Source organism: Schistocerca cancellata, chromosome 7, assembly GCF_023864275.1.
Source record: "Schistocerca cancellata isolate TAMUIC-IGC-003103 chromosome 7, iqSchCanc2.1, whole genome shotgun sequence".
NCBI lineage: Eukaryota > Metazoa > Arthropoda > Insecta > Orthoptera > Acrididae > Schistocerca > Schistocerca cancellata.
In genome coordinates, this window is record NC_064632.1 from 215,537,847 (window position 1) to 215,556,548 (window position 18,702).

At 43.5% G+C, this 18,702-nt stretch overlaps 1 protein-coding gene across 1 annotated transcript in view; it reads right to left on the reverse strand.

Annotated features, from left to right (window-relative positions):
- Nucleotides 1–18,116, reverse strand: part of LOC126092705 (uncharacterized) — a 710,832-nt gene extending 692,716 nt beyond the window's left edge. Inside the window, exon 1 of the mRNA XM_049908427.1 lies at nucleotides 17,892–18,116. Coding sequence (XP_049764384.1) covers nucleotides 17,892–18,116 — 225 coding nt within the window. The remainder of the gene's footprint in view (nucleotides 1–17,891) is intronic.
- Nucleotides 18,117–18,702: the final 586 nt, after the last annotated feature.

Below are 18,702 nucleotides of genomic sequence, written 5' to 3' on the forward strand. Positions count from 1 at the left end.
CACAGCAACATCCGACGTGAAGACAGGTTTTTTTCGTTTAAAAATTGGCTCATTGACATTTTACTCATGATTACGTTTCAGTGTACTGTTGGTTCTCACGAATATCTTATTTTTTCTTGTCAACCATCACATCTCACTTTTCTCCTTAATAGGCTGATGTAACTTATCGCCATGATTTTCTCCTTCTGTCTCTGTTTTTCTACTCTTTGGCTCTTGTGTCTTGCAGCCATGGATGTGTCTGCACTTCTGTAATAATTACTTCACTGTCCAGATGCTCAATTACGACACTTTGTAAGATAGAACAAGATAGCTGCAACGACAATAATGCGAGGGTGGTATAGTCTGTCTGCACACTGAACAGCAAGCTTCCAAGTCCGTATTCACTCTACACATCTGTGTCTAAGTAATACCTGCATATCCGTAGTGCGCTTTTCAAATTAATAGCAACACACTGCGCACACACATCTGGAGAGTGTTAAATTTTTCACTTAACGCGTTACACTATATGGAATACAGTAGTCAGTAAATAATGTAAATATACTGTAATGACAGAGTTAAGTAAAGACAGTCACACTCATTTAAATACACTTACTTTTAGAAAATGAAGACATGGCATAAATTTTATTCGTACATTTCTAAATTTCAGTACGTCGCGGAGTATGAGATATTTAAAATTAGGCACTGATATTCTGTGAATGCAAGAAGTAATCCTATCTGTTAGAAGCGTAAAGAACTATTTGCACAAATGTTGTCATTTTCCTGTATGAAGAGATATTAATTCCGTGAATAATTATTTCAAAAGATTAATAAAGTAGGAGCCATTAAATATGTAGTGAATGCAAATGCATCAAGTATAACAAATTAACATGGTGAGAGAGCTCGGCTCGTTAGGCAAAGACTTTATGTTTGTAGTAGCTCGTATCTGGAGTTGCAGTCGGGTAAGCAAGGATCGTCTCCTTCCGGAGCTGTATAGAGCCATCAACAAATTCTCATCCTGGGAACGCAGGGACTTGACTTCTTGATACTCAGCACGTCCAGCACTTTGGTATCTTCGCTCGAATTGTTACTGTGTTATAGTAGTGATTGTCAAACAATTCTGCTGAAGAGCCGATAGTGATACTGTGAGCCGGCATCTCTGCCCGTATATGTACGGATGTTATTATTAACTGGTAATCTATGAAAATCAGGGGTCAATTCTAGTGTCCGATTCCACTCGTCGGCTTTGAGCAAAGACGTCACACCTAGGGCAGAGACGTTACGTAGGGTCAGAGTTTGATAGCAACTTATCATATTCGTAAACAAACGAATGTAGCAGACAATAAAATTACAAACACAGTTACCGTGATTAATTACTTAGCGCCGTCCGGTGTGGCCGAGCGGTTCTAGGCGCTTCAGTCTGGAACCGCGCGACCGCTACGGTCGCAGGTTCGAATCCTGCCTCGGGCATGGATGTGTGTGATGTCCTTAAGTTAGTTAGGTTTAAGTAGCTCGAAGTTCTAGGGGACTGATGACCTCAGAAGTTAAGTCCCATAGTTCTCAGAGCCATTTGAACCATTTGACTCCACAGTCGCTGCGCTGCAAACCTCTCTGATCCTGACATAAGCGACGAACTTTACTCAGCTTGCGGCCGAATTCACCAACGTCAATTAAAATTAAGTACGTCTTAAAATATTACAGTCTCTGTAAGTCATTTTGTGTGTTACTGAACAGGACAACTACACGCTTGAGGATCTGTTAATGTTAATGGATGTTTTAGTCATCGGCTGTTAGTTGCTAGATGTGACTAATAATTATTATACAATACGGCTTAGAACCGCGGATCGCACTTGATTAGGGCCGCGTGTGGCGAGCAGTTCACAGTTTGACGACCACAGTGTTAGAGACAGTCGTCTCGCCGCGTTGTCCTTAAGACCATAATATCGTTTGGGACTTAGTCTTTCTCAGCGAACAGTTAAATTTTGACTTCAATTATCAGCAGCGTTAGAGAAAAAACAGACGAGCAACGACTAACTACATTTGTGTTCTTGCGAATTTATGTTCCAAGGTGGAGAAAATTGAATTTTTATTACTTGCAATGAACCTATTTTTCACTGGACCTGTTGTTGCACTGAATACTGTGCAGGCTACTGCAACGGATACCAAGTCCCGAGGCATTAGAATTTCTTACAAATGGTGTCACTTACAGCAACCGACGTGAAAAATTTGCTATGAGATTAGTTTTTCAAATACTTCTATTTGGAAGTATGAACACCTTCATTACTTTATTTTGCTTTACGTGATTAGGTTCAGAAGACTGTGCGCAGCTATATGGCACCTCTCCCATGGAAATTCAGATTCCTGCTCTCTACCGGCAGTCTCCCTCTACCCCGACCTGCACCCAATCATCATGAATTGCACCAATCAACGTTTTATTTGCTCTTCTAACTGGTCTGCTTCTACGAGGACTAAAATACTCGAATTCCAAACGCCATGCAGTCGAGCGACGTGACCTGCCCATGAAAGCCCGTTGGTTCTCATCAGACATGCAATATTTGAGTTATTGTACAACGGCAACTAAAACGTTGCAACGTACATGCAACGCAGCGCGCCCCCGATGTGACTGTACAAGCACCGACATGTAGGCAAGAGATAAGTGTTGCGTTGTTGTCTCTCCGACGTGCATGTGGTAAATGCGGCAACATGAACTATTCCGACATTATTACCAAATGCCTACAAAGAGGACCAACGTGCTGCTATTCTTTTCGTGGCTGCCAAAGGAAAACTAGCTGTAGACACCCACTGGTGAACGGAGAATGTGTATGGGGCAGCATTTCTTACGACAACCACCGTTGAAGAACGCTACAACAAGGGAAGCTGCTGCTTCATGATAATGTTCGTCCCCATATCGCAAATGTCGTAACGCAAAGTTACTAAAACGCAACTGGGAGGCACTCGAGCACCCTCCCTGTTGTCCTCATCTTTCCTCATTCGATTATCAAGCCTTTGATTCCTTAAAAAGACTTCGAAGGATCCTGTCGGACGCGCTTGTGCGGCAAGGAGTTACGGACTTCTTCACGCAGCAGTACACGGTGTTTTAAACTTGATGCGTCGCTGAGATAATTGCCTCAAAGCTCACCAGCTATTTTGCCTTTCGAAGAGCATCTTTTTGATCTCAGCACACACTTACTTTGGATTTTCCTTCATTTCACAGTGATTCATCCTGTTCCTGACAACAAATTTTCCTTAAGACCGAAATTTCCTAGGGTTTTAAATATTGACAACGTAAAGACACAGTCATACGACATCTTAAAATACACAGAATTTATCTCCTAAGGCTAGTTTTCGCTATGTTTAAGGTTTTTAATTCGTTCATTTTTTTAAATTTTGATCTTTGTAAAAGGTTTAAGAATGAATTTTACGAATAAATATGTTGATTTTTGGCCGTGTCGCAATAGAAATCTGTAAATTATTTTGATAACTACTGAACAGCTCTATTGTGTGCTGGTTGCGAGGGCTGGGATTATCCCGTTATCGAGAACGCATTGCCAGATATTCTTATTCCCGAAGTTTTCTGTTGGCCTCGATAGAAACACGTGCGTCTAGTGACTTGCGTAAATCAACGAAACTGATAACCGCGGGAGCAAGAAATGTTAGATCAGGGCGTAGTCCTGCAAAGTAAAGTTAATGAAATTTATTCGTAATTACGAATTACGAATAATTACGAACTTCTGACATTAGTTGCATTAGGCATGAAGACATTACCTATTGGTGACACATGAAATTTTATGACGAACAGGGACTCGAACCCGAATTTTCCACTTGTCACGAGCAGAGAGATTAGCAACTTCGGCTATCCGAACATGCTTCCAGGATCGACTCAATCTTCTTTATGACCCGGTTCAGATTTCCATGTGTCAGCAGCTGGTTATCTTCGTACCTAACGCAGCTAATGTCAGAAATATTTCGCAGGTGCGGATTAATTTCATAGGTTTAGCACAGCTGCAAGATCATCGCCAATGTCTGTTTCTTCAGACACAGTTAAAAGTAAGAAAGTGGAGTTTCAATGTAGATCGACAGGGTAAAATAAAACGTGAAACAAGTCAAAGTCTTTACGAAGTATGTCCATAGTGGCAGGAGAAAATTCAGTAAGCGTAGGAGAAGAGAATAATACGTCGTTGTACTAGGACTGGAATGGTGCGTTATTGAAGGCTTCATATACAGACAGCATATGACGGCTTGTCGAGCCGTTCGACAGGGTCCCTACGTCACAACCCTATGCTTGCCAGAGAACCTGCCGGTTACCCACCATGTGCGCCTTGGATGGGGGTGATCCGAAGACGCCGACTCAAGCACCGCTAAGGTGTGTACCTCATAATCGATACTGTCATCATAGGATAAGAAAGGAGTGGTCCGAAGAGAAGCTTATTTTAGCTTGAAGTGCTCACGTGATGGTGGAGGGCTGGTCACAAGATTATTCACGGGGAAGTTTGACGTGAAAAATGTTCGACAGAGAGTTCCACCCGCGCCTGTTGACTGTGGCGTCATCTGTTTCCCTTGAATCGAGGTACTCAGGATACACCCTCGACGAGGAGGCATAGAAATGCCTGGTACATTTCCGAAGTCATTTACATGTTTTCACGCTCCTTTTTCTTCCTTTGAAGATTCAGCTGTGTTTTTCTTCGCATTGATTAAAGTGCATGTTCGATCTTAAATCTATCGAAAATACGTTGTAGCACATATTTACTATGCCAGTGGCGTCATTCAGCCCATGTTCAACGAGGAATCATTTTTACAGATTGTCGAAAGAAAAAAACATTAATGTGACCACCGCCTATGTTCGACATCGAAGTGCTACAGCCACTCATAAATGGCAAGTGCCAACACTAGCAATGGAGAGTATATAATGTGTCACGGGAGCATGCGCAAGCAATACAGCCGACATCTTAATGTGGAAACGGAGAGAGTTATCTGACGTCCAAACGGTCTCGATCATTGGCTTTCGCACCAAGAGCGGAAAACATTTCCAAAACGGCTAAGTCTGTAAAATTTTACGTGCCGCCGTGGTTAAGGCTCACCGTGCTTGGCAGAATGGCGCTCTCCAAAACTGGCTACGAGGCAACTGTGTTGCTCCACGGGCCGTAAATTACAGCGGTGAACGGACGAATAGACGTGCAACTATTTAGCAACTGACCGCCCACATGAACCAAGGGGCTACCAATAGTGTCTCCTCAAGGATCTCCCAGGGAATGTTGCTGCGTGTGGGCATCGGCAACAGGCGCCTGGTTCTTGCACCCATTCTGACTGCTGGTCGTCGGGGAGGAAGGCTGCAATTTGCACTCAAGTACTGCGAATGGGCGATTACTGAGTGACGACAGGTGGACTTTTCACGTGAAACACGTTTTATGCTCCATTGAATATGTAGTCACTGGCCTGTACGGCGAGAAACGTCTGACACTAGACACCCAAAAACAATCCAATCTTCGAAAGCGTCCAGGCCAGAAGATGGAGCAATATGTTGTGGGAAATGATTTCGGAGCTCAATGGATCAACACAAGAATGGATCTATCCTTAGGGACCATGTTCACCTTTACATGCAGTTAGTTTCTCTTCGGAAGGGTCCAGGGCAGAAAATGGAGCAATATATTGTGGGGGATGTATCCGGAGCACAATGGATCAATACAAGAATGGATCTACCCTTAGGGACCATGTTCACCTCTACATGCAGTTTGTTTTTCCTCGGAACGACGGTATCTACCAGCAGCGCAATGTAACATGCATAGCCCACAGTTTACGTCCTTGGTTCAAAGTGCAACAGGATGAGTTTACCGTACTACCCTGGCCGTTAAACTCCCCGAATTTAATCCTCGTGACCAGCTCGACCAGCTTGTTTGCATCAATGCTTCTCAAACGAGAAACGTAGCACAGCTGGCCACTAGAGTCATTCCGGTCGGTACCTTCCAGAATCTCATCAAATGTCTCATTGCACGGCACGCAGCGGTCTGCGCTGCGGAAGATAGTCATTCAGGCTTTTGACAGGTAGTCACACTAATTCGAATGGGCAACACAGAATTGTATATTATCATTGGAGATTCCCTAGAATTTGCTGAACTGTCTAATCGAAAAGGACGTTCTTATTCAGCACACAATGCCTCCTTTCCATGAGCTGTATGAGAGCTCTGTCTCAATTGTACACGTTGAGCGTCGATGACTGCAATGGGTGTGGTTTCTTGCTTGCGCGGCAGGTTGATGGCAGTTACTGGCACATGCCCTAGTCCTCTATAGTTTGGACCCTGATCAGCATGTTGCTGAAGGCGTATCGAAGCTGGACTGCTGGAAATGATTCAGTTTTTCGGAAAATTTCTGCTGCAGTTCTTGAAGACTATGAGCGCTGTTGCGATACAGCTTACACTTGAGGGCTCCACACAGACTGTCAAATCAGGTGAACTGAGTTTCTAGCTAAGCCCGCGGTCTGACTGACATCTGCTAAAAAATGTGTCAGGCATGAACATTGTGTACATATGCTTCAAGGTTCAGTGGGTTGCATGAGCAGTTGGTCGATCCTCTTGGAAGTAACTGTAGGTCTTTTTTCCCTCCGATAATGTTGCCGAAAACGTTGGAAATGTAACTCGCCGAAGTTGCTGTGGGATGAAAGAAGATGGGGTAATAATACTGGAGGTACTGCATACCAAACCTCAACCTTCTTATTGTGCAGTGGTGCTTCGTGGAAGTTACGCTGATTCTCCGTTGCCCAGAACCTGTGTTTCTGTGAACTGACGTAACCACTCAGGTGAAACCATGCTTCATCAGACATAAGGAACAGATCCAAGTCCAAGCCATTCACTGTTACCTCGGTGAAGACCTACTCACAAAATTGGAGGCACCGAGGAGCATCTGCTTGATTTGATGCATGAACAACAGACACTCGGTAGGGATGGCAGTGCAGCCCCAGATGAACATTCATCTGCATGATCGACGTGATATGCTGGTCTCTTGCGACAGGCGTCGGGTTGATTTGCAAGGACTCTGAAGCCTTTTCTTGTGAACTGCAGCCACATCTTCTGGTGTGCGGGCAGTTTTTGGAACGGTATTTGACTTGTTCAAAACAGATCCTGTCTGATGCTATTTTCTGCTAAGCGTTGCATGGGACTGTGGCGCTGTGAGGACCATCGTTCCCTTTGCACTGCTCCACTCACACTGACACAGCCCGCACTATGTTCTGAACCGGTGTGGATCACGCGGTGGACGTGCAAGTGGTGTGCGTGTCACAGGGTGCGGTTATATGCATACATTCACTTCCATTCGTATCCACGGGCCCTGTACAAAGTGCATACGCAACGACCACACCGCATGGCAAAAGAGAAAAATGTTATCAGGAGTGCAGGAAAAGGGACGCTTTAGATGTAAAGTGCGTTTGAGGAGTAGTAGTAGTAAAAAGAAGTAAAAAGAAAGTAGTAGTGAAAAGAGACTAATACACATAACAAGCGTCCAAATTTTAATGTTTACCAAGCTGTAGGTTTTAGAACATAACCCCAACAAACACTCGCAGAAGTAGTTAAGACAAGGCAAATGAATAACATAAAAGTTCGTTTTTATAAATTACAATCAGGGCTTCAGTGTACTATCGAATTTTCTTACTAAGACAACGTGTAGCTATTCGTAGATCGCCTTGGTGATCTTATACAGGAGAGGACTACTCGTAATCCTATCAGTTCTTGTGTTAATTTTTTCTTTGTACACTTAACGTTTCGGTCATCTTCACTGGCAGAAATCTAAAGCGCTAAAGGTCCGAAGAAGTTGGTGACGAAGAATCGTGAACATTGCTGCCGATCCATCTTGGGGGGGGGGGGGGGGGATGCTAGGTTTGGATAGTGTGTCACGTAAGGACTGGAATTTATAGGGGTGCCGTCATGCATAAGAAGATACTCATCTTTGCACCCAAGGGAACCTCTCTGAGTAATACTGGAAACTCTATATAAAGAGGCTCTATAAGACGATGCTGTAACACAGCAGACCCAATCAACTGATTGTCTACTACTAGGAATATACCGACTGCAAGAATCTGACGTTCCGTGCTACGAACGAATCTCTGCCTTTTACCGAATCAAAGATTTTGTGTTAGGGCTCCTTGGAAAGAAAATAGGTCGGACGTGTGAGAGGAGGAGGGAGATTGTATTGTTGTGAGACGCCATTATGGTATACAGTAAATGTTCAAACTGCTTTTGCCCAAAATAAAATCCAATAACTAACATCACGTGTTTAGGTGTGTATATCTCCATACCGAAATTAGTTAATTATCACGATACAGATATTACGAGATCGCTCGGAGGTGAAGTGTGGAACAACAGCGCTTGCTAATTTGTTGGACCTATCACCCAGACTCAACAAACACCATAGCACACACTTGTGCCGTACGATCTGCGTAGCGAGTAAAGGTTTCAGAGGTTTCAGATGGAGCAGATAACGACGAGGAATTTCCACGAGATCGCTGCTGTGGAATACACCTCTTGCTCTCCTGTGGTATTTAAAACGAAATCGTTATATTTTCCAGGTTTTCAGGACAGTAAAGATAAAAGAAAATAAGGAACTAAGCTAAACCAACTAAAACCAATAACTAAACCAATATTTAAAATAAAAGCGCCGGACGAGGTGGCCGAGCGGTTCTAGGCGCTTCAGTCAGGAACGGCGTGATCGCTACAGTCGCAGGTTCGAATCCTGCCTCGGGCATGGATGTGTGTGATGTCCTTAGGTTAGTTAGGTTTAAGTAGTTCGAAGTTCTAGGGGACTGATGACCTCAGATGTTAAGTCCCATAGTGCTCAGAGCCATTTGAACCATTTAAAATAAAAGCACCCATAAAGAATATTTATTTATAATAATGAATAAATAAAGAAAAATTTTCATTAACTAACTAATAATAGTGGTATATTAAAGTGCTTTGGGAATCGTCTATTGCATTCCTAACAAGCAGCAACAGTGTTTTCATGACAAAACCGGAACAAAAACCCCTTGGAGAAATAAACAGCATTTATAAATATGTACCACATTCTTAAATAACACAGTAGAACCGACCAACGAATCACAGTCACAGCTGAAAAATTCAGTTATGTAAATTCGAACACAATATCACAGCTTGAACTTTGTGCCGTGTACGGCACGATGATTTAGCTGACACTAGCCGATCAAGGTTGACCAGACTGCCCTGCCTTTGTATGTAAAATTCCTCTGAGGACGATTATCTGTGGAATGTATAGGCTTCGAGAAGGGATAGATCGCTGGCGGTGAAGGGAGAAGACAGACGCAGAAGACAGATGCACGGGGGACACGGCAGCAACCTGTCCGTGTGAGGAAAGCGCGGCTCCGAGCGAGTGCGCCGCTTCGTGCACGGCGGAAATAAGAGGCACGGTGACTCAAAGCAGACAGTGGTGCATGTAACGAGTCTCAAGTGGCCAGGTTCGTGAAATGTTAATGCAGCCGCTGTGTTAATGCAAAATCTGCAAAAGATACTTTCATTCGTCAATACGAGGTGCATTCAAGTTCTAAGGCCTCCGATTATTTTTCTCCGGACTCCAAAGAGATAGAAACATGCGCATTGTTTTAAAATGAGGCCGCGTTCATTGTCAATACGTACCAGAGATGGCAGCACCGTACGGAAGATGGAACTTTACCGCCAGCGGCAAGACTGAGAACTGTTTTAAATACTTAAAATGGCGACGTTTTCCTTACTTGAACAGCGTGCAATCATTCGTTTTCTGAATTTGCGTGGTATGAAACCAACTGAAATTCATCGACAGTTGAAGGAGACATTTGATGATGGAATTATGGATGTGTCGAAAGTGCGTTCGTGGGTGCGACAGTTTAATGAAGGCAGAACATCGTGTGACAACAAACCGAAACAACCTCGGGCTCGCACAAGCAGGTCTGACGACATGATCGAGAAAGTGGAGAGAATGGTTTTGGGGGATCGCCGATTGACTGTTGAACAGATAGCCTCCAGAGTTGGCATTTCTGTGGGTTCTGTGCACACAATCCTGCATGACGACCTGAAAATGCGAAAAGTGTAATCCAGGTGGGTGCCACGAATGCTGACGGACGACCACATGGCAGCCCGTGTGGCACGTTGCCAAGCAATGTTGACGCGCAACGACAGCATGAATGGGACTTTCTTTTCGTCGGTTGTGACAATGGATGAGACGTGGATGCCATTTTTCAATCCAGAAACAAAGCGCCAGCCAGCTCAATGGAAGCACACAGATTCACCGCCACCAAAAAAATTTCGGGTAACCGCCAGTGCTGAAAAAATGATGGTGTCCATGTTCTGGGGCAGCGACGGCGTAATCCTTACCCATTGCGTTCCAAAGGGCGCTACGGTAACAGGTGCATCCTACGAAAATGTTTTGAAAAACCAATTCCTTCCTGCACTGCAACAAAAACGTCCGGGAAGCGCTGCGCGTGTGCTGTTTCACCAAGACAACGCACCCGCACATCGAGCTATCGTTACGCAACAGTTTCTTCGTGATAAAAACTTTGAAGTGATTCCTCATGCTCCCTACTCACCTGACCTGGCTCGTAGTGACTTTTGGCTTTTTCCAACAATGAAAGACACTCTCCGTGGCCGCACATTCACCAGCCGTGCTGCTATTGCCTCAGCGATTTTCCAGTGGTCGAAACAGACTCCTAAAGAAGCCTTCGCCGCTGCCATGGAATCATGGCGTCAGCATTGTGAAAAATGTGTACGTCTGCAGGGCGATTACGTCGAGAAGTAAAGCCAAATTCATCTATTTCGGGTGAGTAGTTTATTTTGGAAAAATTCGGAGGCCTTAGAACTTGAATGCACCTCGTATTATAGGCTCATCATCTTTATCCAACATTAACTTATAGTGCCTCGGTATCACACTGCTCAACCTTTTGCTTAAAGCCCTTTTTTCTTCGGGTTGTGCAGCATTTGATTTTTGGACTAAATGGTTGTCTGAGTGCGGTGCTAAAGAAATTCATAAAGTGGAGGTTGTCCCTATTTGCGGAATTAGACGATGCTCATTTTCGTCTAGTTGTTTATTAAGCAAGTTGCCAAAAGCCGCTTATTCGAAGCTGTTTGTCTTTTAAAAATTATTGTTATGTGTGGCCCTCTGATACTTAACTGAATCAGGTATAAAAGCTGACACTGTCTTGTAATTGTGTGGACAGAGCTAGACGGTTGGAGCACATCGTAAAGAAAGGCGTGCGATGGAACACCCGGAGTGACACAACAATACGTTACTAAAAGGGAGGTAATGTGGTATATCTAACTGTATCGAAGACATTGATAGTGAATATCAAGAAAATTTCGTTACTACTGAGTCTTCTATAATTCCAAAACAAATTATGTATATCCACTTGTATATGTGTACATAATTTTAAAGTTATGGTAGTTGATGCGGTTATGCTTAGTCTGCACTGTGAATAAGGGTGGAAACCATGCAGCTGATTACTGGTTTGAGTAAGATTATGGTATTTGCAGTTTCTGAGGAAAAACAATAATTTAAAGATTTAAGATGTAAAACTTTAAATTTTACTATCAATATTTGTATGGTTGTAACTTCTTTCTTTTTCTTGTAATATTGGTTCCTTTAGTTCTTTCATTTGAAGCGTTTGTTGTGTTTTGGATAATTTTATTGAGTATTGTTGTTGGGTTACAATGCAAATGCTTAAAGTGTTAATATTGCCTCTACCCAGTCAATTGCTCCACCCTTTTCCACTGTGGGCCAGCGTTCTGCAACAACCTCAACAAAAAAAATCGTTAAGTAACCCCACAGTAACTGGGGTCCCAACAAATGAAAAATGAAATGAAAACTTATCTCTGTACCCAAAAGTATATATGTACTCAATAAAAACTGGACACATGTTGTGAATGACGGAATGTTTTATTCGAATTAGTCTCTACTGCCATCTCCTAAAATACAGTATTTATCATTCTTGAAACGCCTTCTGTATCTACATATATTGATAGGCAACGACCCTCACTAGAAGCTGATGGTCTATTATACCACACCACATATTTACAGAAAAGCATTCTTGAAAAGGCGACCCATACGACAATATATACGAACCGACACATCCCAATTCCAGGTAGCTTACCGTTCAGGCACTTGATGGAGGTATTCTAGATTTGCCTATTACATACGACGACATTGTGTTCCTCACAAGCTAACACCAAGAGAACCTACACTTTGCACAATTCTTGTGAACTGTATGTTCGTCAGGACAATGTATCGTTACATCACTGAAACATTGACAGAAGGTTTTATAGACCCCCAAGTGAGGTGAGGTCGCTTGTGTTCTAAATTATTCAAATGCGTGTTGCTCGATTTTCATAATTTTACTAGTATTTCAAAATCAAAGATACATCTAACCAATCAATCTTACAAATAACTGACTAATATCAACCTCTCCCCTTCAGGAAAGAGTCTAGGAGTAATAACAGATGGAAATCTAAATTGGACTTAGCACGTAGCTCCGATGTGCTAGAAGACAACAGTATCACGCCGTGCCCTGCAAAAATGTAAATTCTCTTCCCTCTCTGCCCGAAAAAGAAAATTGTACAAACACTTATGCTTGATTACAACAAATTTATCCCGAAAACTCACTGTGCGTGGAACTGATTATGAACACCAGTGTTCATTACATATATGATGTTCGAATTTTTTATTATATTTCACCATAATACGCACGGCTATCCCAACTGCGTGCAGACAAGCGCAGATATTTCCATACCCTTTGTCTTCTCTACTTCATTATCAGCTTACACTTATCAATGTACACTATCCCCAATATTTGTCCTCGACCTCAATGTTATTGTCTGAACAACGTGGCATAAACACCTGTACCATTCAGAACAAAATACTTTATGTCCCACTCCATCGTTCAACCACTCCTCTAAGTCATTCTTAGTAGTAGAATCCTGACTCTCGGAATATCTCCCGCATTACATTAGAGGACTGAATAACATCTCCAGAAGACGGTTAATGCCATATATACTACAGCAACAGTAATAAATGCCATTGTTCCTGCACGCACTCGGTACCCTTCTACATCCTTCTTCCCAACCAGGTCTTCGTAATATCCCTGTACACATAGCTGATGCAGTCTCTTTAAAGTTCCTTTCCGCAGAACTTGCTTATATCAGAAAACAAATTCTTTTTATGCCTTATACTGTTATTATTGTCATTACTATTATTTCTATTTTTCTCAGACCTTAGGTCTGGTTAAAAATGGAAAGTGACGCGGACCTTCATCAAGTGTGACTTCCTTTTAACTGTACGGTATATGTTACAATTTATTTAGGAACTTTCGGGTTATTGAACACGTATCAATAATTACGGATTTCTGTAGTTGTATATATACGTTTGGATGTAGCTGTATTGCATTGATGTACTGGTGGATATTGTGTGGTATGACTCCTGTAGTTGATAGTATAATCGGTATAATGTCAACTTTATCCTGATGCCACATGTCCTTGACTTCCTCAGCCAGTTGGATGTATTTTTCAATTTTTTCTCCTGTTTTCTTCTGTATATTTGTTGTATTGGGTATGGATATTTCGTTTAGTTGTGTTAATTTCTTCTTTTTATTGGTGAGTATGATGTCAGGTTTGTTATGTGGTGTTGTTTTATCTGTTATAATGGTACTGTTCCAGTATTTCATTGTATGTCATTATTGTTATTATTGCCATTATTATTATTATTATTATTATTATTATTATTATTATTAGTCGCAAAACTCCTAGAGTGGGAGACGCTAAGTAAAGATCGTTCACTTTCCGTTCTTCTTGTTCTTCTTTTTCTTTTTCTTTTCCCACCAGTTTCGCTCGATTTTGTTTCGGTTCTTCGGGGATTTGTCTCTGGTTTAACCTCCAATTTTTCTACTTTTATTCTAAAATTGTTCGTTACGTCTGCTTCTCCTTTGATGATTTTGGCTAATTCCGAGATTTTTTAGCATTTTGGATCCACTCTCCTCCATTAGCGAGGGAATATACGTATTTTACTATTCTTTTTGTTAGTCTCATTATGTGGCCATAGAAGCTGAGGCGTCATTTCCCTATGACTGTCTCTATATTAGAATATTCCTCAATTTCGGTCGTTTTCTGGAGTATACACGGTGTTACAAAAGGTACGGCCAAACTTTCAGGAAACATTCCTCACACACAAATAAAGAAAAGATGTTATGCGGACATGTGTCCGGAAACGCTTAATTTCCATGTTAGAGCTCATTTTAGTTTCGTCAGTATGTTCTTCCATCTACGCTCAATGGAGCACGATGTCATGATTTCGTACGGGATACTCTATCTGTGCTGCTAGAACATGTGCCACTACAAGTACGACACAACATGTGGTTCATGCACGATGGAGCTCCTGCACATTTCAGTCGAAGTGTTCGTACGCTTCTCAACAACAGATTCGGTGACCGATGGATTGGTAGAGGCGGACGAATTCCATGGCCTCCACGCTCTCCTGACCTCAACCCTCTTGACTTTCATTTATGGGGGCATTTGAAAGCTCTTGTCTACGCAACCCCGGTACCAAATGTAGAGACTCTTCGTGCTCGTGTTGTGGACGGCTGTGATACAATACACCGTTCTCCAGGGCTGCATCAGCGCATCAGGGATTCCATGCGACGGAGGGTGGATGCATGTATCCTCGCTAACGGAGGACATTTTGAACATTTCCTGTAACAATGTGTTTGAAATCACGCTGGTACGTTCTGTTGCTGTGTTTCCATTCCATGATTAATGTGATTTGAAGAGAAGTGATAAAATGAGCTCTAACATGGAAAGTAAGCGTTTCCGGACACATGTCCACATAACATATTTTCTTTCTTTGTGTGTGAGGAATGTTTCCTGAAAGTTTGGCCGTACCTTTTTGTAACACCCTGATATCCATTTTCGGTCCATCTTGGTCCCAAAATTTTCCTAATTATTTTTGGTTTTCTTTCTTTATACACTCCTGGAAATTGAAATAAGAACACCGTGAATTCATTGTCCCAGGAAGGGGAAACTTTATTGACACATTCCTGGGGTCAGATACATCACATGATCACACTGACAGAACCACAGGCACATAGACACAGGCAACAGAGCATGCACAATGGCGGCACTAGTACAGTGCATATCCACCTTTCGCAGCAATGCAGGCTGCTATTCTCCCATGGAGACGATCGTAGAGATGCTGGATGTAGCCCTGTGGAACGGTTTGCCATGCCATTTCCACCTGGCGCCTCAGTTGGACCAGCGTTCGTGCTGGACGTGCAGACCGCGTGAGACGACGCTTCATCCAGTCCAAACATGCTCAATGGGGGACAGATCCGGAGATCTTGCTGGCCAGGGTAGTTGACTTACACCTTCTAGAGCACGTTGGGTGGCACGGGATACATGCGGACGTGCATTGTCCTGTTGGAACAGCAAGTTCCCTTGCCGGTCTAGGAATGGTAGAACGATGGGTTCGATGACGGTTTGGATGTACCGTGCACTATTCAGTGTCCCCTCGACGATCACCAGTGGTGTACGGCCAGTGTAGGAGATCGCTTCCCACACCATGATGCCGGGTGTTGGCCCTGTGTGCCTCGGTCGTATGCAGTCCTGATTGTGGCGCTCACCTGCACGGCGCCAAACACGCATACGACCATCATTGGCACCAAGGCAGAAGCGACTCTCATCGCTGAAGACGACACGTCTCCATTCGTCCCTCCATTCACGCCTGTCGCGACACCACTGGAGGCGGGCTGCACGATGTTGGGGCGTGAGCGGAAGACGGCCTAACGGTGTGCGGGACCGTAGCCCAGCTTCATGGAGACGGTTGCGAATGGTCCTCGCCGATACCCCAGGAGCAACAGTGTCCCTAATTTGCTGGGAAGTGGCAGTGCGGTCCCCTACGGCACTGCGTAGGATCCTACGGTCTTGGCGTGCATCCGTGCGTCCCTGCGGTCCGGTCCCAGGTCGACGGGCACGTGCACCTTCCGCCGACCACTGGCGACAACATCGATGTACTGTGGAGACCTCACGCCCCACGTGTTGAGCAATTCGGCGGTACGTCCACCCGGCCTCCCGCATGCCCACTATACGCCCTCGCTCAAAGTCCGTCAACTGCACATACGGTTCACGTCCACGCTGTCGCGGCATGCTACCAGTGTTAAAGACTGCGATGGAGCTCCGTATGCCACGGCAAACTGGCTGACACTGTCGGCGGCGGTGCACAAATGCTGCGCAGCTAGCGCCATTCGACGGCCAACACCGCGGTTCCTGGTGTGTCCGCTGTGCCGTGCGTGTGATCATTGCTTGTACAGCCCTCTCGCAGTGTCCGGAGCAAGTATGGTGGGTCTGACACACCGGTGTCAATGTGTTCTTTTTTCCATTTCCAGGAGTGTATTTTCTGTATCAGTTTTCCTGTTAAGCACCAAGGCTTCGCTGGCATATAACGATCATGGTTTAATTACTGTTTTGTAATGTCGAATTTTGGCATTTAAAGTTTAGTATTTTTTATTATAGAGGTTTTGCACTAATCCTAAAAGTTTAGGAATTTTTTGTATGCTTTCTTGTTGTGTATATTTTTCAGAGATAATTTCTCATAGATATTTAAAGTGTGATACTCTGGTAATTTATGCATATTTGGTTTGTAATTCGAAAATTTCAAAATTTGTTGTTGTAAACACTGTCTTTTCAAACGATATGTGCAGGCCGACTCTCTCTGCGCATTCTTTCAGAGTTTCTGTCTGTTTCATAGCCATCTCACAAGAATCTGCCATTATTGTGACGTCGTCTGCAAAGGCTAAGTAGGGAATTCGTAGGTTGTTGTTTTTGGTTCCTAACGAAATTACTTTCAGGCAATTTTCTTCTTCAAGTTTCTTTTCACATTCTTCCATGACTGTATCTAGAACTACATTGATCAACAAAGGCGATAACCCATCACCTTGTCTAACCTCAGTTTTTTTCTCGAATGGTTTTGAAAGTTTTCCCATAAATTTCATTTTGGATGTCGTATTATTATTATCACTATTAGTGACAGCAGCAGAAACAGTACGAGTAATGCCAGTATTAACTTGATCATTACATAGAAAATATTTTTTTACTCACCGTGTCAATACAGACACTCAAATTATTTAACATTATTTGTCATATTAAAATGGTTATTTCTTAGTAGGTATGATGTAAAAAAAGGTACTGTATTTGTGAAATCCTGGTCCGATGTAAGAGACGGCCTGATGACCCTAATCAGATCATCGTACATCCATAGTTAAACTGGATGAAGGTGGTACACAGCTGGTATAATTTTTGTTAAAAATGAAACTCCTCCAGCTGTACTCAAGATTTTATATTTATTTGGCTACAAGTTTCGACGTTGCGTCAACGCCATCTTCAGGCCCGTACACTTTGATGAAATCAGTTGTGTGTGGCTAAGTACTTGAAATCCGCGGTGATACCAACACGTGCTCCACATCACACGTGTTGGTCTCACCGCAGACTTCTAGTACTGAGCCACACACAATTGATTTCATCAAAGTGTACGGAACCGAAGATGGCGTTGACGCAACGTCGAAACCAGTAGCCAAATGAATGTAAAATATTAAGTACAGCTGAAGGAGTTTTATTTGTAACAAAAACACTAATCAGATATTAAATAAATATTAAGCACAGCGTGGAAGTTATCGAATGATATATGCATGATTTGGACCCAGCTCCGACCAGTTCAGAAGTATCTCCTTACGCGGTAGGAAACTGAAGGACCTGTACGTTGAGAACCTGTACAGCCTACAATCAGTTGGTACGGAAATGAGCGAGGCTCTGAATGAGCCACACGTGTTAGGCGCGACATGATGAAGACTGCTCCGTCGCGTCAGCGCCCCATCACACCTGCAAGAGAATAGGAGCGAGGCGGAACGCGCTACTCACATCGACGTTGACGCCGGGCAGCGGGAAGACGCGGGTGTGCGGCAGCTCCTTTGGCACGTATCGGAAGAACTCCTGGCGGCCCTTGTACCACTTGACGGTGTACAGGGGGTCGCCCTCCAGGTCGTACAGGCAGGTGAGCTTGACCGTGTCCCCGGGAGCCACCGCCAGCGGGATGTTCACCGACACGTCGCGCAGCCCGCCCACGCCTGCAAACAGGAACAACATCTCGTCTCAGCGCAACGTCATTTAGCGTCGCACAGTCAACCTCAGGGTTCAACACTAAAAGAAGAAGAGAAGTCTTTATTTCTCTGTTCTGTCAATTTTCGTCCCGGAGGGAGAAGGAAGGGATCACTGTGAAACGAGACTCCGCTGTATGGCCAGAAGGGTTTGAAAGAAGGAAATATTTTATTTCCTTCTATGAACACAAAAATTATTAGATCCTTAGGCTACCGGTTTCGGTCGGAGGTCACCAGCTTCAGGTCTGCAGGAAAAACTTGGGTAAAAACACAAGCTACTGGTCTACACCTTAGACCAACAAATAGGCCACAACGGAAAGACAATACTGACAGACTTCTGGAAAACACGCGCTTAAAATGTGACGAGGCGTACCTATTTTAAAACATGTCCTAATGTAATGAAGCCATAGAGATCGTCAAAAGATACACACGAAATCAGCTTAGCACTGTAGCACATATTTAAGTCATAGTATATAGTAGGCCAGTGTCGGCAGAGTCATCTTGATAACGGCGCTACTCTTCATAACAAACTGCAGTACAGTTGCCAAAAATGTTTGGTCGTAAGTTCGTTACAA